This window comes from Gymnodraco acuticeps, unplaced genomic scaffold (assembly GCF_902827175.1).
Source record: "Gymnodraco acuticeps unplaced genomic scaffold, fGymAcu1.1, whole genome shotgun sequence".
Taxonomy (NCBI): Eukaryota; Metazoa; Chordata; class Actinopteri; order Perciformes; family Bathydraconidae; genus Gymnodraco; species Gymnodraco acuticeps.
Window position 1 is genome coordinate 61232 of NW_022990825.1, and position 22354 is coordinate 83585.

A 22354-nucleotide genomic window follows, 5' to 3' on the forward strand; every position below is an offset into this window, starting at 1 on the left:
GCACACACAATACTGAAATAAGAAAGAAAAGAAGAGCAACAACAATGGTTTCCTGAAGCTATAGCAGAAATACTGAACATATAAAAGGGAATACAAACAATGTCCATCGCGAAAAGCCATTTAAACGTTTTAAGAATATTTTATAATTACAGTCATTCAAATATTTCAAATGTTTTATCACTTTTTTGGACCGTGCTGGTTCCCATTTCATATGCATACAGCTTGCATACTTACACAATTCATCAGAGAGGAGGAAAATGTGTCATTGCAGTATGGAATTATCATTAATATCATTAATACCAGAGAAAAACTATCTCAGCATATGTTCAATGTCATATTTCATGGGAGTTATGTAAAGAAAAAGTAGGCTAATGAAAAAAGCGGCATTATGCATAGAAAGAAATAATTGCATGATTCGTGATTATTCCAGAATATGGAAAAACATCACACAATACACTGAAGTGTAAACATATGTATAGTCTGCAGATGGACATGCATACGATTACAGTCAGCCATGTGTTGTGCATAATGCCACTAAAGATTATAGATTTAATTTAAACATTGTAAAGTCCTTAATGACATGTTTATTTTATTCAAACAAGCGATTGACATGTGCACTCTGAACATAATAAACAATATATTATATATTTAAGGAATGTTACCTTACGCAGGATTTGAATGTACGCCTTTCAGTTGTAACTGCTCTAATGGTACACATCAGAAAAATAATGTTACTTTTATTTGTTGAAGTAGTAATCATATACAGTACCTACATAACATGCACACTTTCCTTATGTCAAAATAATTTAGTGATGATAACATTTGGATCCTACTTGGATATTTGGTTGAAAAGCTTTAAAAATAGAAATGCCATATTTCTATGGCTTTTACACTTCTCATGTTTCCTCCTCATTCAGACATCTCTGGGTCCACATTTGGAAATGCAAAACACAGAAACGTTATTTTGAATAGATGATGGTATTTAAATAGCCTCCATATTCTCGATGCCTGAGTATCTGGGAGATTTGTCTCTAATAGCCATTTATTTGACCACATCAGATGATTTGACAGCAGAAAGCAGCATGTAAATATCCATGGAGTCTATGGTAAATACTGACACCGTGTGGAAAGAGGAGGGAACATGCATTTAAATACAACTATGCTTTTAACTCTACTATCTGACAGCTTCATTTTGCAGATTCAGAAGACATATACAAGTATATGCACAACAATATACATCAATTCCATTAGAAGTTAAGCTACCCAGCAGTATGCACCCATTCAAATGTGTTATTTCACTACCAGCTAGTGAGTAAGTGAGTGAACACTTACCCAAATAATATGGGAATGGGCCATTCATCATAATGCTACAGTCTTGATTGTTTTGAATTTCGGTAATTCAAGTATATTTTATGCTACTACTTTGTTTTTCCTCAGTGAACTTTAAGAGTACATTGAAGTGTAGCTACTTCTATTTATATGCTATTTCCAAGTGCTCTTTCATCCACTGGATTCATGTAAACTTGTATTCTTTCCAATGTAGTGGAGTAGAAGTAAACCATTAGAAAATGGAAATACTCAAGTAGGCCTACTACAAAGATGTGACTCAATCAAAGTGTATGTTTATAGCCCAATATCACAAATGTTACATTTGTCTCAGTGGACTTTACAGTTTGTACAGAATATGAATACGACACCCTCTGTCCTTGGAATACTTCTCCCATCACTTGACATAGAACAACCAACCAACAAAATGCACTCTTTTATAACGTTATATAAAAAGACATTGGTCATGTTTCCGACAGCACATGAAGGCACCACTGGCCCTGGTAATCCATCACAAACGTCTAGACTAGACCGTGAAGATTCTGCCGTCACCCAACTGACACCCCTTCTCTGATTGGACAATGATCTGATCCCGCCTTTTATTTTTTGATTGATAGCCTAATGACGAATAGCAATAGGCAACGAGCTGTCATCTAACTTGTGATTGGTTTAGCGGTACGGACAATATCAATGGTAACTTGTATTGTTCGACGTCTTCCCAAGACAGTAGCAACTTTAGGGTTTCCAACTACGAGAAAGTCGTTTTTATAGTTTTCTCCAGCGGTTTTGCTATTTTCATTAAGCGACAAACTTTGGTCGGTAGTCATACCATCATATACAGATGAATTAGAGGACATTGGTCAACATTGCGTCGAAAGAAGCGATCTGTTAAACGTAAGTCATAGCTTTGTTATGTTTGCCTCAGCTGGGATTTAAATGGTTAACGCCAAACTCCGTTAGCTGGACTTGCTAATGTATTCATCTTTAAAAGCCAAGCACATTCATAACATAATTATGCTGTCTTGTTTAACACTCTGTTGTTAATAGTTTTAGCTTATTTTATGCAATGTTTATAGAAGCAGGTGTTTGTTACTCGTGATAATGAGGGTATGGATTACCCGTTATCTTCAGGGCAAGGCTTGCTTTAGGTTCCTGTTTAGTGGAGCTTGCTCTGACCAGACTCCGTATACATCTTGTATCTAAAATACTTCAGGAGTAGCTTGAGATACATTTGATTAACTTTGAGGTATGACAATATGTATTCTCAATCGATATTAACTTTTCTTTAATTCGGCATGAAGAAAAATAAGATGTATTATTGGTTGAAACTTATTAGCTGCTTTTTCTCTGTTATCTCTGCTACTAAAAACATCGTCAACATCATGGGTGACGGTGACTACCGAAATGTATACTAAGATTTAATCTGCAACGTTGTGCATTGATGGTTAAATCACTTTGCCGAATTAATGTGGAGATCCTGGTGAATATGATGTCCTGTTTTGAGATCATTTCTCATTTCTCATTCAACAGTGTCACGTTAACTTTAAATCGACAGATTTCGAAACGGACTTTCAACCGACCTTACCTTGTCTAAATGGCTTGTTTTAAATTGATCCACAGGCCAGTGTTGGTGTGCTGAGTGGAGACTCACCTCTCCCCCTGGGCCGGGCTGGAGATGGGGGATCCGAAGCCTCCAGAGTTTGGGTCCCTGGAGGAAGAGCTGGGTTACTGGAAGGAGCAGGCTGCCACCCACCAACAGAGGTGTGTACCCCTCTGTGTTTGTTATTTTTTAAACTGACCTCAGACACCACCACTCCTGCCTCCTGCACTGCACAAAGATGTGAAAGTGCTCCGTAATTATATAAAAAATGCAGTTCTTCCTTAGTTTTTGTTGCATACTGTGACGTATTTCATAATGTTTTTATGCCTCAGAGTCCTTCAAAATGGCCTTTTTTACTCTTTTTTTTCTCACAACTTCTGGGGCCCCGTAGTAAATTCTGGAAAAATAATCAACTTTTTTTCCCCCTCTCCAGTTAAGTTTGTAGAAAAGTGAGTCACCGGGCAATCCTGCAAGACAAACAGTCATGATTCTCAAGGTGTTTTCCTATTAAACACATTTCTGTGATTTTAAGACTTTACGATTTAATTGATAATGCCCAAACTTCCTGTGGTTTGGTGGGAAACTCGTCAGGTTTTGTTGTTTGTCCAAACAGGTCGGGTTTAGAATGATGTTGGAAACCTTCCTCTTCACCAAGTCTTGGTCTAACTGGTTTACTTCAAACATGAATGTGATTATTAGGGATTACTAACATGAATGATAGCTCAAATATATGGCTTATATTCTGCGTATGTTTGTGCAGTGCGGAGGAAGCCCAGGAGGAACTGCAGGAGTTCCAGCAGATGAGTCGGGACTACGAGGGTGAGCTGGAGACGGAGCTCAAACAGTGTGAGGATCGAAACCGTGAGCTGCTCTCCGCCAACAACCGCCTCCGCATGGAGCTGGAAAACTACAAGGTAAAGAGGAAATCATCAGTTATTAGATACTGTTCAACATCCTGCATACAAACTTACAAATAAAGACATAGTGGTAGAGAGTTTACCTAACCCTCTCAGAATATGTAATACCAGTCAGGAAGGTATTTAAATAACGTTCAACAAACTGTTAAGTGCATTTGACTGGGGATTTCCATATCTATCAGCTGATAAAAGGGTAGGTTTCATGGCTCCTGTTGCCTCTGCTCTCTGGGCTTGACTGGTGCTCTTGTCTGAACACACACACACACACACACACACACACACACACACACACACACACACACACACACACACACACACACACACACACACACATACATATATATATATATATTGCACAGAGGATTTATTCAGAGCAGAACGAGGCAGCTGATGACTCTACACGGTCTGTGTCTGGAGGGGATGGCAGTGCTTCTCATAAGATCTACCCCAGTTATGAAGCAGTTCTCTCCTTTTCAAACATGTTAGTATATCCTTCTGCTATCATTCAAGAGGTATGTGCAGGGACAGTGGCTCGAGACGGAGAGTGATTGCTTTACATTTCAGTCAGTCTGTTCAGGGTCCCCGGAGCAAGTGGTGCAGGCTGACAGTGAGGTCATTGCAACATGTGTGGAGGCTGCACTGTCTCCAGCAATCCAGCATGTGGTTGTGCACTCCCCATTTGTGTAACTAGGCGTTTTTTATCAACATTTCATAGGGAACATTGAGACTTATTATAATTATGTAACATTTAATATAAAGAGCCGCCTTTATTTGTGTCTTATTGTCTTGTCTGGCTCTGTCACTATAAACAATGTCCAACAGCCAAATCAAGCCTCATTTGTAAAATAACATTAGGCTTTGAAGATCACAGTCAGAAAGCTAAAATAAAGTTTAAATAGTTTGATAATCTTTATCACTGGAACGTTCCCCAAGGGATACTTCACTCACACAATGAGTATTGGCATATCAAACGCTCAGCTTGTGTTGCTTTGAATTCTTGAGGAAAACATTGGACCTCATTAAACAATGTACTTCTAACTTAAGTCTTACATTTGTTCTTGAGAAAAGTCTATGGCGGAAGTGTTCCCACCTGTTCTCCTGATGAATTGTCCTTATTAAAAGCATGTGCCAGCTGATCCTAATTAGCAGGTTAACGCCTGATAACGACCATAAAAGGGTATCATACTGCAGTGTGTGTGTGTGTGCACACACACACACACACACACACACACACACACACACACACACACACACACACACACACACACACACACACACAAGGCTTGTTTGAGATGAGCCGCGGCTCGCCTCGAAAGTAGATGAGAATAGCCGATTGCAGGTCTCAAAAAGCTCGCCTGAAGTCGGACAGCGCGGCGTCGGCTTCCTAGTATCTCTTACCCCCCCCCCCACCTTCTGTTCCCAGTATCCCCATTAGGCTCCACTCCCTTCCTGCCTCTCTGCTAGTGAATTATCCTACCGGCCCACTTCGGTAAAACTCCTGGTATTCCCGAGGGCCAGTCCGCCCCTGATTGTAGCCCAATAATTGCTGCTAGTATTTCTGCTGTATAAACTGATAAGTTATGTGACACTCGTTTTGAGATTGATATTTTGAATTCTGGGATATACACGCCTATCCCCACGCATTCTTGCTTCTTAGATCCATCTGTATACATTTTGAGGTAATTGTAATACTTTTCGTTCGGGTACATACTCGTTTTAATTCCCACTTCATTTATTTGCCACTGTTTTTTCCTTTCTATGATACTCACATCTATATTAGCTTCTGGGGAAAGCCATGGGGAAACACGGCTAAATGGGCTTGCTTTGGCAAATGTTATGGTCTCCACTCCACATGCCCTCGTTCTCTCCTTACTTGTCCAGCCAAACCCACGCCCCTGGAACTTTGTATATTCCCAGCGATCCTGTAGTATTCTGTTTGTGATATTTTCTTCTCCACTTCCTTGTAGCCTGACCCAGTAGGCCTATGACAGAGCAAGTTTCTCTCTTCTAAAGAATGCACACATGTGTTTAATCGTTAATGTCAGATATGTACTGTATAAGTAAATACATTTGTTCCTGCTCAAGATTAGATTCAACTTTATTGTTATTGCACAGATTACAGGTACTGAGACAACGAAATGCAGTTTAGCTTCTAACCAGGTGCAACAAGCAGTAAAGTGAAAAGTAATGTACACAATAGACAGAATAAAATATAGAATGAATTGAATGATGAATAAACAGTGAGGGCTATGAATACACTAGATATACACAGCAGCCTGAGAGCAGTATGAACAGTGTGTATGCATATGCTAAGATATATAAATTGTGAAAACGGTAAGCAGTGCAAGTATAGTATAACATATATAGATATTAATTTCATGATGATAAACATTGTGGAACAATGATGAAAAATGTGACTGGAAGTGGCGACGTAAAACTGACACAAAACAACAACATTTGCTTTTGGAGAGTTTCATCAGGAGCACGGGGTAAAAACCACCAATGAGCGCTCAGCTCGAGATACCAGCGAGTCGTTTCCCATCAAGCATTTAGCTTCCGCAGCCCGTGGAGAGGAACTGCGTCGCGCCGCCTCGCCGCGCCTCGCTCTCAAGGCTGCGGGCGTCTTTGTCCCGCGAGATTTCAACGTCTCATGTAGGCGAGCCTCCAGAGCAAGTCGGACAAAATGACTAACCATCATGCAACGCACTAGCAAGACGGCGATCGCAATTGTGCAGGTCTGCGTCGGTCTCGCTCATCTCAAACAAGCCTACTGAAAGGTTAAAGGCTTCAGAGGGTGGAGCAACATTTATACATAAACAAAAAGATATGTTCTGAGGTGGAGCTACTTCTGCAGATATAATGGTCGTTTTCAGCAACGTCACTAGTGGTTAGATAGATTGAAAGATACTTTATTGATTCCAAATTGGACAACTCTTGTGTTACAGGAGTGTGTTTAGGCCATTTTAGGCCTTAAAATATAAAAAAATTGAGTAAAGTATAGACATAATAAAATATACAGCACATTTTAAATATAAACAAATATAAAATATCAATTGCGTTGGATGATATAACCGATTACACTATAAGAGTTGAAGTGTTTGTGTAGTATTTATTAATTTTAAAAGACCACTATGTTTTGTAAACAATGAAAATGAGTATAAAAATATATATAAATGAATAAATCCTATTTTACAAACCTTTAGAATAGAACAAAACAACCTACGTGACGAAAAGAGTTGCACTAAAATGTCAGCACTCAACCTATCTTAGGCCAAATCCTAGGTCAGAAGAAATTACAACGTTATTTATTATATAACTATATCATATCCTATATACAGTGGGGCAAAAAAGTATTTAGTCAGCCACCAATTGTGCAAGTTCTCCCACTTAAAAAGATGAGAGGCCTGTAATTTTCATCCTAGGTACACTTCAACTATGAGAGACAGAATGGGGGGAAAGAATCCAGGAAATCACATTGTAGGATTTTTAATGAATTAATTGGTCAATTCCTCGGTAAAATAAGTATTTGGTCACCTACAAACAAACAAGATTTCTGGCTCTCACAGACCTGTAACTTCTTCTTTAAGAGCCTCCTCTGTCCTCCACTTGTTAACTGTATTAATGGCACCTGTTTGAACTCGTTATCAGTATAAAAGACACCTGTCCACAACCTCAAACAGTCACACTCCAAACTCAACTATGGCCAAGATCAAAGAGCTGTCAAAGGACACCAGAAACAAAATTGTAGACCTGCACCAGGCTGGGAAGACTGAATCTGCAATAGGTAAGCAGCTTGGTGTGAAGAAATCAACTGTGGGAGCAATTATTAGAAAATGGAAGACATACAAGACCACTGATAATCTCCCTCGATCTGGGGCTCCACGCAAGATCTCACCCTGTGGGGTCAAAATGATCACAAAAACGGTGAGCAAAAATCCCAGAACCACACGGGGGGACCTAGTCAATGACCTGCAGAGAGCTGGGACCAAAGTAACAAAGGCTACCATCAGTAACACACTACGCCGCCAGGGACTCAAATCCTGCAGTGCCAGACGTGTCCCCCTGCTTAAGCCAGTACATGTCCAGGCCCGTCTGAAGTTTGCTAGAGAGCATTTAGATGATCCAGAAGAGGATTGGGAGAATGTCATATGGTCAGATGAAACCAAAATAGAACTTTTTGGTAAAAACTCAACTAGACGTGTTTGGAGGAGAAAGAATGCTGAGTTGCATCCAAAGAACACCATACCTACTGTGAAACATGGGGGTGGAAACATCATGCTTTGGGGCTGTTTTTCTGCAAAGGGACCAGGACGACTGATCCGTGTAAAGGAAAGAATGAATGGGGCCATGTATCGTGAGATTTTGAGTGACAACCTCCTTCCATCAGCAAGGGCATTGAAGATGAAACGTGGCTGGGTCTTTCAGCATGACAATGATCCCAAACACACCGCCCGGGCAACGAAGGAGTGGCTTCGTAAGAAGCATTTCAAGGTCCTGGAGTGGCCTAGCCAGTCTCCAGATCTCAACCACATAGAAAATCTTTGGAGGGAGTTGAAAGTCCGTGTTGCCCAGCGACAGCCCCAAAACATCACTGCTCTAGAGGAGATCTGCATGGAGGAATGGGCCAAAATACCAGCAACAGTGTGTGAAAACCTTGTGAAGACTTACAGAAAACGTTTGACCTCTGTCATTGCCAACAAAGGGTATATAACAAAGTATTGAGATTAACTTTTGTGATTGACCAAATACTTATTTTCCACCATAATTTGCAAATAAATTCTTTAAAAATCAGACAATGTGATTTTCTGGATTTTGTTTTCTTCTCATTTTGTCTCTCATAGTTGAGGTATACCTAGGATGAAAATTACAGGCCTCATCTTTTTAAGTGGTAGAACTTGCACAATTGGTGGCTGACTAAATACTTTTTTGCCCCACTGTAATTATTAAAGTCCAAAAAGTGTTAAAACGTTAAACAAATTGACAGATTTATTTATTTTCAAGTGTAAGTTCTAATAATGTGAACTTTTAACTCAGTAAATACTAAATCTGACACTGTGTTGAGAGGGGAAGGAGCTTAACACTCTCAGAGCAGTTGAAGGGGTTTGTCTGAGATTGCATGTATGTGCAGTATGCAGAGACTTCATGGAATTTAGCGAAAGCATGCTGAAGCTTGACCTGTTCTCACACACTGCCTCCTGGGAGCCCAGTACTAACCATATATACAGTCTATGGTACTAACATATATTTTACATTAAAAAACTAATGTGTATAAATATCCAGAACCACATAAGCCACGAGACAATGTTCATTATGTTTTGATTTCTGCTGTCAATGTTTGATATTCTATACAACACATGATGTCTGTGCACCAAAGTATGTTCTTAGGCTTGTACCTTTTACATTATACTTTTAATCACACTGACATGTTTTCAAACATCAAAGTTGTTTTTGGTTAAAGGTGGGGTAGGTTATTCACTTCAGAAACACTTTGTGTTATAGTCCATGGAATGCTCTTAACATCCCGATAGCAATGAATATCTTAAGTGCTTTGACAACAAATCCATAACAAAATGTGATCTGTGGAAGCCGTAGTGCTGTAAAAAGCACGACCAATCATCTGAGCCGGCCCGGCTAAAGTAACTGGATGGCCTACCTGCCTGTCAGCCTTCCATCTGTGCACAAACTTATCTCGTGCCCTCATTGGTCATGTGCGTGTTCATGTGTGTTGGAGGAGGGGCTCTGTAAGGAAGTGGCAGATTTGTTCCGGCTGTGTATTTTCTAATTCTAGCGCACTCGAGCTGGTTTCTCCAAAATGACCTACCCCACCTTTAAGCTAAATAGCATCACATTTTCAAAACATTTAAACAATCGTACTATTAATCAGAATTAGTGCCTTACATCAGAGTAAAATATATTAGAAGGTAAAAACATTAGAGCAAATATTCAAACAAAAAGAGATATACAAATAATATGAAAGTATTACAACATAATAAATGTGTGCAAGAAAACAAATGTTAAAAAAAAATACAATAGACATACGACAAACTCCTGTGGAAAAATATTTGTATTGTTTCAAAAATAAGGAGTGATGCCTTTTGAATCTGTAGTCCTTTAACATTCTGTCTCCTCCTGCCACGGTCTGCAGGAGAAGTATGAGACGCAGCACTCGGAGGCCTACAGGCAGATCTCCACCCTGGAGGGGGATCTGGCTGAGACCACCGCCGTCAGAGACCAGCTCCACAAATACATCAGAGAGCTGGAGCAGGCCAACGATGACCTGGAGAGAACCAAGAGGTCAGCGCACAACTTATGCACAATTGTTTGACCACACAAAAATAACTGTTATTTTTTTAAAGGTTTGGATTTGAAATGTAAGCCTTAATTATGAATGTTCTGCTTTCAATGAAACAAGAAACCCATTGCCATATGTGTATGTTGTCCGATATCAAATATTTGAACCTTTTTTAAATTTTATATATAGCAACCATTTTGATATGAATGATTGAAATGTCTGGTCATTTTAGTTCAGATACTTTGAAAGGGCTTGACTAAAAAGCTGTCCAAACTCAAGTTACCTAGGCCAGATCTGCAGAAACGTAGCCTACCAAATCAATGCCTTTGGCTGCCTTTCTAGACCCCCTAATATTTGACCTGAGCTCCACTAACTTCTCATGCTGTGTGTTTCAGGGCGACCATCATGTCGCTGGATGACTTTGAGCAGAGGATGAACCATGTCATCGAGAGGAACGCCTTCCTGGAGAGCGAGCTGGACGAGAAGGAAAACCTCTTGGAGTCCTTCCAGAGGCTGAAGGACGAGGCCAGAGGTACAGAGTGGAGATTAGTTTTACAAACGTGTGCGATATGGCTTAAAAAGAGAAAATGTTCACACTGTCAAATAGAAATCTCATCGATTTCGAGTTTTATAGCAGATTTTCGTTTTTTTGGTTAACCAGTCATTATAAATACAAATATTGCAACATATGTACTTACAGTGGGGCAAAAAAGTATTTAGTCAGCCACCAATTGTGCAAGTTCTCCCACTTAAAAAGATGAGAGGCCTGTCATTTTTATCCTAGGTATACCTCAACTATGAGAGACAAAATGAGGATAAAAAAATCCAGAAAATCACATTGTCTGATTTTTAAAGAATTTATTTGCAAATTATGGTGGAAAATAAGTATTTGGTCAATAACAAAAGTTCATCTCAATACTTTGTTATATACCCTTTGTTGGCAATGACAGAGGTCAAACGTTTTCTGTAAGTCTTCACAAGGTTTTCACACACTGTTGCTGGTATTTTGGCCCATTCCTCCATGCAGATCTCCTCTAGAGCAGTGATGTTTTGGGGCTGTCGCTGGGCAACACGGACTTTCAACTCCCTCCAAAGATTTTCTATGGGGTTGAGATCTGGAGACTGGCTAGGCCACTCCAGGACCTTGAAATGCTTCTTACGAAGCCACTCCTTCGTTGCCTGGGCGGTGTGTTTGGGATCATTGTAATGCTGAAAGACCCAGCCACGTTTCATCTTCAATGCCCTTGCTGATGGAAGGAGGTTGTCACTCAAAATCTCACGATACATGGCCCCATTCATTCTTTCCTTTACACGGATCGGTCGTCCTGGTCCCTTTGCAGAAAAACAGCCCCAAAGCATGATGTTTCCACCCCCATGTTTCACAGTAGGTATGGTGTTCTTTGGATGCAACTCAGCATTCTTTCTCCTCCAAACACGTCTAGTTGAGTTTTTACCAAAAAGTTCTATTTTGGTTTCATCTGACCATATGACATTCTCCCAATCCTCTTCTGGATCATCTAAATGCTCTCTAGCAAACTTCAGACGGGCCTGGACATGTACTGGCTTAAGCAGGGGGACACGTCTGGCACTGCAGGATTTGAGTCCCTGGCGGCGTAGTGTGTTACTGATGGTAGCCTTTGTTACTTTGGTCCCAGCTCTCTGCAGGTCATTGACTCGGTCCCCCCGTGTGGTTCTGGGATTTTTGTTCACCGTTCTTGTGATCATTTTGACCCCACGGGGTGAGATCCTGCGTGGAGCCCCAGATCGAGGGAGATTATCAGTGGTCTTGTATGTCTTCCATTTTCTAATAATTGCTCCCACAGTTGATTTCTTCACACCAAGCTGCTTACCTATTGCAGATTCAGTCTTCCCAGCCTGGTGCAGGTCTACAATTTTCTACCTTTGACAGCTCTTTGGTCTTGGCCATAGTGGAGTTTGGAGTGTGACTGTTTGAGGTTGTGGACAGGTGTCTTTTATACTGATAACGAGTTCAAACAGGTGCCATTAATACAGTTAACAAGTGGAGGACAGAGGAGGCTCTTAAAGAAGAAGTTACAGGTCTGTGAGAGCCAGAAATCTTGTTTGTTTGTAGGTGACCAAATACTTATTTTACCGAGGAATTTACCAATTCATTCATTAAAAATCCTACAATGTGATTTCCTGGATTCTTTCCCCCCATTCTGTCTCTCATAGTTGAAGTGTACCTAGGATCAAAATTACAGGCCTCATCTTTTTAAGTGGGAGAACTTGCACAATTGGTGGCTGACTAAATACTTTTTTGCCCCACTGTATATAAGAACAACTACTCAATTATTATTTAAAGAAGTAAATACAGCGGTTGTTTTTACTGCTTCAAATTAAGATTGAAATGCAATAAGGTATGGTGTTTTCCAGCGAGGGTAGGAAAAGACCGATTATTTAATTAGATTTTCTGGTTATAATAAAATCACAAGTCTCTGTTTCACTTCTGTAACTGTTATTTGTTATTTGATTGGTGTCCCAGACCTGAGGCAAGAGCTTGCAGTGCAGCAGAAGCAGGACAGGAGGCCATCTCTCAGCAATGGAATCAAAGACCCTTCCTCTTCTTCCTCCTCTTCCTCCTCCACCACGGCGGGTCTGCCCACCCCGCCCCTCACCCCCCCGGACAAACGAGCCGAGGACAAAACCACGTCCTCCACCCAGCCCTCCCCCTCGGCCACCACTCCGTCCAGACCTCCAGCCTCAGTGGAGAGCTTCAGCACCTCCCCGCCCTCCGTCAGCAGAGGTCTGGTCATGTGTTCTGGACTAATTATCAACACATCAGTATCAAAGGGTTTCATTTCCATTGGGGACGCCTGTTCACTTTTCAAAGTCCTGTTTTTGTTGGCTCTTTAAAAGTATTTACTCACTCGATGTGTCCTGCCCCCAGGTTTCAGGTAAGAGGGGCAGAAGAAAGGGATTTGTATTTTATCCTGGAGTTTGCCTCTTAGTCAACTTAGAACAGGCTATACTAATATAGATAATTCACAGGATGTAGCTCAAAGGGCTTTCACAGCTTGAACAGCACAAGACAAAAGGAGAATACGTCAATTCAAGTCAGACATATTGTATAAACTAAATGTAAATAGGAATATATGAACTAAAGTAGAGTTAAAATTACAAAGGTTTAGTTTTACACTCAATAAAATTGAACCTAAGTCAAAGATAAAGGCTTTTCTTTTTGTATTAAAGATGGAAATACAATCATAAAGTATCAGGCCTTTATCAAGAAAACTTAACTTAAGTGGAAGTAAAATGTGTGCATTGATATTACAGAAATGTACATACTCTCCGATTTGTTTTGTCTTTAACTCCAATATTATAACAATTAACCATTTTCATAACGACAATATTAGGATAAAGATTGATATTCCTTACTTACTTACACATTGAAACTTAAAGGTCACCTATTATGCGAAATCCACTTCTTCATGTCTTTCATACATAAGCATGAGTCCCCTCTGTGTAAAGAGACTCTGAAAGTTTCAGGACAAAAGATTCTCTCTCTTTTTGTCCTGATCCATTTATATAACAACCTGTCTGAAAATGAGCTGGTCAGATTTTGGCCACTTTGTGATGTCATGTTTTTTTGGGTTGTGCAATTGATAGCCAATTACCAACCAAGGTAACCCCCCCCCCCCCCCCCCCCTTATCACCTGAATCTCCTCCTAGAGCACCATTGTATATTTTTAAACCAATCACTTCATTGAGGGGCGTGTCTAGCAGCAACTCATTAGCATTTAGAGCTACAGACGCAGAATCAGCCCTTTTGAAACAGGGCTGAAACAGAGGGGTTTATGGGTAATGCTACAATGCACGATCTGTAGAGACATGTTTTTGATATATCCGAGACCTTTAATATATTGATGAAAAAGAGTATAATAGGGGACCTTTAATGGTCTCGTGTTATGTGCATAGCAAGTTTAGATGATATTGCTCTCTAAAAAACATACTTCTGGGAACTTCATATGAATCATTCCCAACTCCTCCACTGTGAGGATTCACCCTGTTTTATAATACTGACAACTTGTATTTCTTTATATTAATGTGATTTGCTCCTGCAGGTGAAAGCCTCTCAGCGACTCCTCTCCCCTCGTCTGCGAGGATCTCGGCTCTGAGCATCGTCGGAGAGCTCCTGAGGAAAGTCGGGGTAAGAGACGCTCTTGTGATTTTTTACCCAGAATGTATTAGCTGCTGACTTCTCAGCATGTGACGCTACAGGGCACCCAAAATACAAACAAGCACAAACCAATAATTGTTCTTCTTGAATAGATTAGAACATTTCCTTCCACGTGTCGGCAGTTAAATGCCATTTTCTCTTTTTTTTATTGAGGTTTTTCGATGAAGCTTTAAATCTCTATTGCCATATTTAACTTTTAGCTTAGAAATATGAACTCTCCGGGAAATAATCATCACATCTTCGCAATGTAAAATTGGCATTCTGTGTGAAAGTGTTTATGACAAAAAGAACAGTTAAACCTGGTCTTTGTTTATTTTGCAGCACTAAAACAATTCGGATTCGGTGAGTCTTTTATTCAACGGGTCAAGATCTTATACACTTCCCCGATGGCCACAATCACCACCAATGGACTGATATCACAATGCGTCACTTTACACAGGGGTACTAAATGTACCGTTTTCCATCAATTGGAAATCACGACACAAAAGCAATATCACAATTTGGAAAAACCTGCTTATGGAATGCATTTCAATGGGAAAATTATCTGCCGGCATAAAAAAATCAAACAATGATATTGATGCAATCTGGAAGCCATTCATTGATACATTTAATTAATAATCCTCAATCCGATTTCAGCCACCACCCCTTTCTACTTCTTTAAGGTCATGCTACTATTTATATGCCCCCCCCCTTCCTAGGATATATGACTATTATATTGTTACTCATTCCATTTTAATTATAATGTTGTCATGTATTACTCTTCTTGTCTGGTCCCCTAGACCAGTGGTTCTCAAAGTGGGGTCCGCGACCCCCCGGGGGTCCGTGGCACTCTGCCAGGGGGTCCGTGAAAAGTTTTCAGATTCATTAATTTAAATTATCATGATATCATTTTTTTTTCTTTTCAACAAATAATCTTTTTTTTTTTTTAATCTAAATATTTCATAGATTACGTTCAAATCTAACAAATAGATACATTTAAAAATCAAGCGCGTTACCGTGGAAACAACAATAACTGTTACGTCAGTCAAAGAGCGCCGCTGCAAGCATCATAGATATATAACACGGCTAGCATACTACGAAGATGGACAGATTTTTAAAACGACCGGTTACGGCTACAAATGAAGTAAATGAAAAACAGACAGGTCCACAGAAAACTACCGGTATGCTTAGTCCTAACTTACTTTAGTTACTGTACTGCAAAAAGCAGACGGCGCTGCGCTCAACACACAGACAGACTCAAAACCATGGACACACTGGCACATAAGTTACATAAACAATTTCTAGGCCTAAATTGCATAAGCTACAGTATTGCAACTAAGCAGACAGTTTTCTCTTTCTCTCTCTCTCTCTCTCTCTCTCAAACACGTAACTCACTCTCACTCCTGCCTGGTGCGCATGGCGCGAGAGGAGAGGGAGAGACGCAGAAGTGAGACTGATTACTTTGAGCAACATGCATGGGAATAAGTTACAATATAATACATTTGTGTATATTTCTCGCTATTCAGATGGTCATGGTGCTGCTGTTGCGCAATGTGCAGAAGTGTCTTCTTTTCGCACCATGACATTATCAGTTATGAATTTGTTTTTCACTGCTTGAGAAAACGGACTTGTGGCTGAGAGCGTGTGAAAAACGTCAATTGTGTGAGAGTTGGCAGCCCTGTGAACTCGCTTGACATTATTATGTATGAAACTGCCAATCAGATTTATTTACTTATTAATCGAAGGTGCCGGAACGCTGTTCTGGATCGTTCCGGCCCACTTTAACCCGTGTGTGTGTGTGTGTGTGTTCTGAAATGCACTTCAAATGATCACTTTTCTCTTGATTTCCCTTTGATATTTTCTTTAGGTACAGTGTTACTTGCAGCTAATTGATTGTTTTATGGGTATTCTGTGTTGAGATGGTGCAAATATTTTTAATACATATCCAATATCTTTCGAATACATTTCTCTTGTGTTGTTCTTTCACATAACTAAGACTATAGAAGTGTAAAAAATAGGCTACGTCAGATTATTCCAAGGGACATACAAGTCAAATCAAGTACATTTTTATTTATATAGCCCAAGATCACAAATCAGAATGAGGGGGTCCTTGGTGTATTCTCTATCTTGTAAGGGGTCCTTGGCTGAAAAACAATTGAGAACCTCTGCCCTAGACCAGTGGTTCCCAAACTTTTTGTGCCCAAGGCACACCAAAGGACAAGTAAAAATCTCAAGGCACACCTATTGTGCAAAATAGCCCTTATAACACGTGTTATCACTCATATCATGTAAAATATCTGTAAATGTGCATAATTATTTACTAATGCCAAATAAAATGTGACAAAGACAACTATATTACTCATGAAATATTTATTAACGAAATATTTCAGAAATTAATTTGAAACTTTATCAAATTAGGCTTCATCAAAGCAGCAACACACTCATTTAAACCAGACAGGTCACAACATTAAAAATGAGGCAAAAGAAATTCAGCACAGAACTGTCAATGCAAGGAAGCTGCATTGTCCATGGTCCTGAACTACAAATTATACATGTAACATTTCAGCAATCAGCATTGAAACATGTGCTATTGTAAATATTTTGCCGACTTACTTAGTGAGATACATGTGCCTGTCGGGGCGCGCAGAATTCTTTTATCCTTGGTGGCACTGAGGAGAGGGCCACTCACAAGTCCTGTTCAACAGAGCCGTGACCTCCTGTTGTTCTTCATGTAAATCATAGTAGAGAACGCCAACTCCAGAGATGGGGTTGTTACTAAAAAAAAGTAATATATTACATATTACTTTTTTAAAAAGTAATATATTACACTACTTCGTTACTATCTACATAAAGTAACTTGTTACTTTACTCGCCCGAGCACGTACGAACTGCGCATGCGTGAGTGGCAATAACTTTCCTTACCAGCAGGCGGCGGTAGTGTGTATTTGTCATTCAAAACAGGCAACAACCGGAAGACAGAGAAGAAGAACAGACTACGTGATATAAACAAACAACAAATAGCTTGTGTGGTAGCTTCACCTTAGCATGTGTTCTTTGCAGGTGTTTGTTGAGGTTTGACCACGTGGTGTTTACAGCAGTGGATAACAGCTTCTGGCCTGGACACAGTTTGCACCTCACCGTCACATTCCTGTCTATTCTTCGGACGAACTCAAAGTAATGGGCATACCTCCACCCCTCGAGAGTTATCGCTGACTCAGCCATGTTTATGCAGCACTGCACGTGGAGATGTGGACGGGCAAGTCGCGCAGATTTCGTACATATAAAGCTACAAAGTACTGATATAGTAAATACAAAAATAATAATTTTTTGTGTAGTTGTATATTGCAATAATAACGTATGGTTGTCACCAAATCCCACGGCACACCCGGACTTGCCTCACGGCACACCAGTGTGCCGTGGCACACCGTTTGGGAACCACTGCCCTACACACACACACACACACACACACACTTTTCTTTTGTTGTCTCCATGTATATGTTATTATTTGTCTTGTATACTTGTAAATGCTCCGTATTGTCTTCTGTGTATATGTGACACTGTACGTGTATGCACTTGTCTTGGAACTCCTATATCGCTAAATAAAATAATTATAATTAAAATAAAAGATACTATGATTGCAAAGTGAAGCAACAATTAAATAGACATCCAAAACAAAACAATCAGTGTCGCAATTAAATGTTTAGAATTTGAATATCAACATGAGTGAAGCCTCTTAGCTATTTGTAAAGTAGTGACATTTGATCCTTTTAACTGTAGTTTTTTATAATAAATTCTAGATTCTTCGCCTTGTTTAAATTTCTCCTCCAGTCTCGTCTTGCTGCAGATGAGGTTTATTTTAAATACTTCACCGTGATTCTAAACTCCAGGATCACAAACGTAAAATAACTTGAACCTGTTTTCTTCGCCTCTTGTAGAACCTGGAGTCCAAACTGGCGTCGTGTCGCAGGGGCCCCGATGGGGGTCCGGGGGCCACGCCCAGCCAGAACAGCTCCTCAGAGAGCCATCCTGCCAACGGCCTCTACAACAAGGGGTGAGGTTCACAGATTTAACGTTTTTTTGTCATATCTAAATCTTAAATCTATAAGGCATACAAATAAATACAGAAATAAAATAGTGCAAGAAACGTAATGGTGTTAATAAGGAATACATATAAATTAGGGCCGGGACTTTAACGCGTTAATTAAGATTAATTAATTACACAAAAATTAACGCGTTAAAAAAATTAACGCATTTTAATCGCACTTATTTTTGCACCGCGGAACGTTTCTCACTGGATGAGTTTCAGGCGTACCGATTATACTGGAGCACCAACTAACGTTCATGACTTCAGACAACAACAAACCACAGTGAACAACAGTGGGAAATGTTGTTTTAAAAAACGGACGGATGGAAGCGTCGATAAGAGCACGGTTGTGTGCAAATTATGCAAAAAGGAATTCGCATATCACCGCAGCACATCAAGCCTCAAGTATCACCTCAATGCAAAACATATAGCAGCTAGCGTGGAAGCTAGCGTGGTTGTTAGCCTGTTTTATCGCGTTCACACCAAAAAGAACCGGTACTAAAATTAGTTCATGAGAACCTTTTTACCCCCTTTTCAGTCCCTGCTAGAGAGCAGAGAGCTGCTAGAGAGCAGGGACTTTCGTGCGGCTCTCTTGTGAGAAAAGAGCTATATGTCTGAATCGCTGGGCGGATTGCAAACCACGCCCCGTAAAACTCCCAAAAAGTTTTGTGAATTTTATTATCCTCGCATTAGCATTATTAGCATTAGCCCAGCGCAGAAACGCAGAGACTAATTTATGGCAACACAAAATAAAACATGGGAGCGGTGGAGATGAGGAGGTGTCGGCGTTCTGGCGATTTACTCGGAAGGCTGCTGGGACTCCCTAATCCACCCCCAGGTTCAAAGAGTTCTCATGAACTAAGTTCTCATGAACCTTTGTGGGAAAAGTACTGCGGTGTGAATGCGCCTAATGGTATACTAAAATCCATGTGAAAAAAATTGCTTCTCACTGTTCTCAGGTCAAATATTTATATGTGATTAAAAATGCGATTAATTTCGATTAATTAATTACAAAGCCTCTAATTAATTAGATTAATTTTTTTAATCGAGTCCCGGCCCTAATATAAATACAAATTCAACACTGGAATGGCTGCCAAACATGTAGAGATTGAGATTTAAGAAACATTTGGAGGGGTATCTTAATATTTTCCAGAGCTGTACTCGCTTTTTTTACATCCCAGTTTTTTAGAAAGTACCAGTTGTGGAAGATGTACGCGCAAATAAAAGTACTGCATATACATGTCTACTTAAGTGACATAAGTATTTTTAAGTGTTATCAAACATATTTACATAAAGTCCAAATCCTAGGATGAGGAATGGCCCCTGGTCAGCGCTATATTACACTAATATTATATTTTCCGATCATTTGTTGCGGTATTAATGACATTTCAGTTCATATACTGTTGGGTAGTCATTTCTTGACAATGTTTAATGAAAGAAAGTGTTGCCGTGGTGACCTTTAATCTGAAAACGTTCTGACATACATTTACAACATATTCCCTCTAAATGTATTGGAATAAAAAGCAGCATGAAATGGGTTTATTCATTCCAGTACCTATAGGTTTACTTGAGCTCTGTATCTGAGTAAGCACACTTAGTTACTCTCTACCACCAGCCGACAGCAGTCCACTTCCTCTCATGGTTTGAGGGTTTCTTTGTATACCGTTCCATTGTAAAGTGTTTGTGTGTTTATAGGCTGGTGAAGAGGTTAGACTTCGGAGCGGGACCCAAGCTGCTGCTGTGAAACGTCTCTCCTTCCACCCTCAGCCCCCCCCCCCTGTCCATCCTGGATTTAACGGTACTGTGTTGCACGTCGTACAGACACTGGGATCAGCTGATGTAAACCAATGAATGTTTCTCTGGATACTTTGGATACTGTCACTGGCTCAAGTTATCACTGACTCTGTTTGTCAGCAGCGCTTCCTTCAGCACTCGCACTTAGCTTGAACTATTTGAACGGACTTGTGCTGCATGTCACCCCATCACTGTGTTTTTGTATTTGTGTGTCAAGACTGAACTCAAAGCATATTTTAGGGTAAAGGAAAAGTCACAAACGGATGCAGGGTTACGCTGAGACGAAGATGCATCCATGTTTGAACTTAGGGAGGAAAAAGCCTTTATTCTTAAACGGCGTCACTCTAACTATAACAGGGTTTCCCACAATGTTACAGATGAGAGTAATATCCAGTTACAAAGACAGAGATAAAGGCGAGAAGGCCACATTTACATTTGTCAATTCATCACGATTGAATTGAAATGATATTCTGCTTCGATACATATTTGCTTGCGTTAAGCCTTTAAAAAACAGCATTTTTTTCAATATCCTCAAAATACTGCTGTCCTGCTGGCTGCACACAAACAAAAGCTCACGCTATTTAATCCCTTTACTCAAATGAAGGGTTTTTATCTTTAGGGAGATGACATCAAAAGCTTGATTTGACATTTTGAGCTTATCTGAAAACATCAATAAAAGCTTTGATGTCAAAGAAAATCCGTCGGATGTCGTACTTGATTTACTTTGGGTACTAAATCTAAAACCAGGTCAACTCTAACATAACTGGATCTTAGTAATTGTCTTTTTTTTGTGAGTTACACTTGAAATTACTGTTAAAATTATGTTTTGTGGGGAAAAAATAATGATCTTGCCAACATCTAGTGGCCATCAACGGTTCTGCATCTTAAAGCTGCCTTATTTCATTTATTGTATACATAATGAATTAATGTGAGGATTTTGTACAGCTCTATGCGGATCTTCATTGAACTAGATCTGGTTGTATTCCTCATTCAGCTCAATGGTAACTGTTCAAGATATGAACATAGACTCTGAATAAGGAAACTCCTGTCGACTCGCTAATATCTGTTTTGGCTCTCACCAGTCTTTCCATATCTGTTATCTGCGATCGAGATACTTACATGTACCTTCATGACGCAGACGCCCAGCGCACACTCAAAGCTAAAAACCTGAAAATAAGCTGAGATAGAATAAAGGGCATCCCAAATAAACTAAATAATTGTGCACATAGAATAAGCGCCGGAATGAATGAATGAATATTTCACCCACAAAAAGATCCCTTGCATATTAATATCTCACCTCCAGTCACCTTTAATGAATACTGTCATGCGTCTTGATGAACTGAAGTAAATGGACACGTTTCATAACATCAAACTCTTCCACAACGTGTGCAGTATAATCCAAGTGTCTTTTATCTAGCTCCCTACTTCACAAAAACACTTGCAGGAGTGTCAGGGTTATGGTTGAATTATACGGTTTTAGCAACAAGTTGTACAGCTAGATAATGAGAATTGGATTATACTGCAAGGATTTCTTTTTAAGATATAATTGTATAATGTTACTGTATGTTGTTTACTCTGTCCCATTCTTTGATACTGTGTGTGAATGAACTCTGATGCAGCAGGGCTGACCCTCTGCAGAGCTACTTCTGGGTCTCAGGAGTGAAATAGGAAACGTCTCCTGTTAGCCAGGAGATATGAAAACTTCAGTGAAGGCTACTCGTGTTTTATGTTAAAAAGGAAAAGTATGTAATAGGTTTGAATTGTAGTGTTAAATAAACTGTACTTTGACTGTAGAGTCACTAATAAAGATGTTAGGTGCTCAGGGCAGACTGAACACTTTGTGATAACCTTCTTTTATATGTGGTCATTCATACATTTATTTTACTAGAAACAAACAATTCATGATGATAACATATTATAGAATGACTTGTAGGTAAACATTATTAATCATAATTGTATTGTTTGTTTATAGTAAAATAACTTGTTTGGGGTTTTTAATTCCAATGGTTATTGTAAATGTTTTTGTTCTTGTTTTTTCCCGTGGCCTCATTCTGATGACTGTTGAATAATACCATGATCTCTGTCAACCTTAAGTGCTGCTTATGTTTCTGAGAAAGCAATACAACTTGAAATGTTAATAAAATATATGAAGAAATCATCGTTT

At 39.7% G+C, this 22354-nt stretch overlaps 1 protein-coding gene across 2 annotated transcripts; it reads left to right on the plus strand.

The window, feature by feature from the left end:
• The first annotated feature begins 1991 nt into the window (after positions 1-1991).
• Positions 1992-22345, plus strand: LOC117557159 (nuclear distribution protein nudE homolog 1-like). 2 transcript variants are annotated; one of them, XR_004570666.1, is made up of 9 exons: positions 1992-2220; positions 2947-3087; positions 3687-3840; positions 9989-10137; positions 10531-10667; positions 12639-12899; positions 14218-14303; positions 18248-18486; positions 19464-20082. XR_004570666.1 is itself a non-coding variant. In XM_034232860.1 (9 exons), the coding sequence occupies exons 2-9, from the start codon at positions 3002-3004 to the stop codon at positions 20138-20140; spliced, it is 1038 nt and encodes a 345-aa protein (XP_034088751.1). In that variant the 5' UTR covers positions 1992-2220; positions 2947-3001; the 3' UTR covers positions 20141-22345. The 2 variants fall into 2 exon arrangements, 1 of the variants encoding a protein (XP_034088751.1); XM_034232860.1 differs by lacking the exon at positions 19464-20082 and adding an exon at positions 20092-22345 and having other exon boundaries at positions 18248-18363.
• The last annotated feature ends 9 nt before the right edge of the window (positions 22346-22354 follow it).

Excerpts from the sequence above, each read along its gene's own strand:
- LOC117557159 (XM_034232860.1), top strand. The coding sequence starts at position 3,002 with ATGGGGGATCCGAAGCCTCCAGAGTTTGGGTCCCTGGAGGAAGAGCTG. Across the intron at positions 10,138-10,530 it reads GACCTGGAGAGAACCAAGAG|GGCGACCATCATGTCGCTGG; the intron begins GTCAGCGCACAA and ends TGTGTGTTTCAG. Across the intron at positions 18,364-20,091 it reads AACGGCCTCTACAACAAGGG|GCTGGTGAAGAGGTTAGACT; the intron begins GTGAGGTTCACA and ends GTGTGTTTATAG.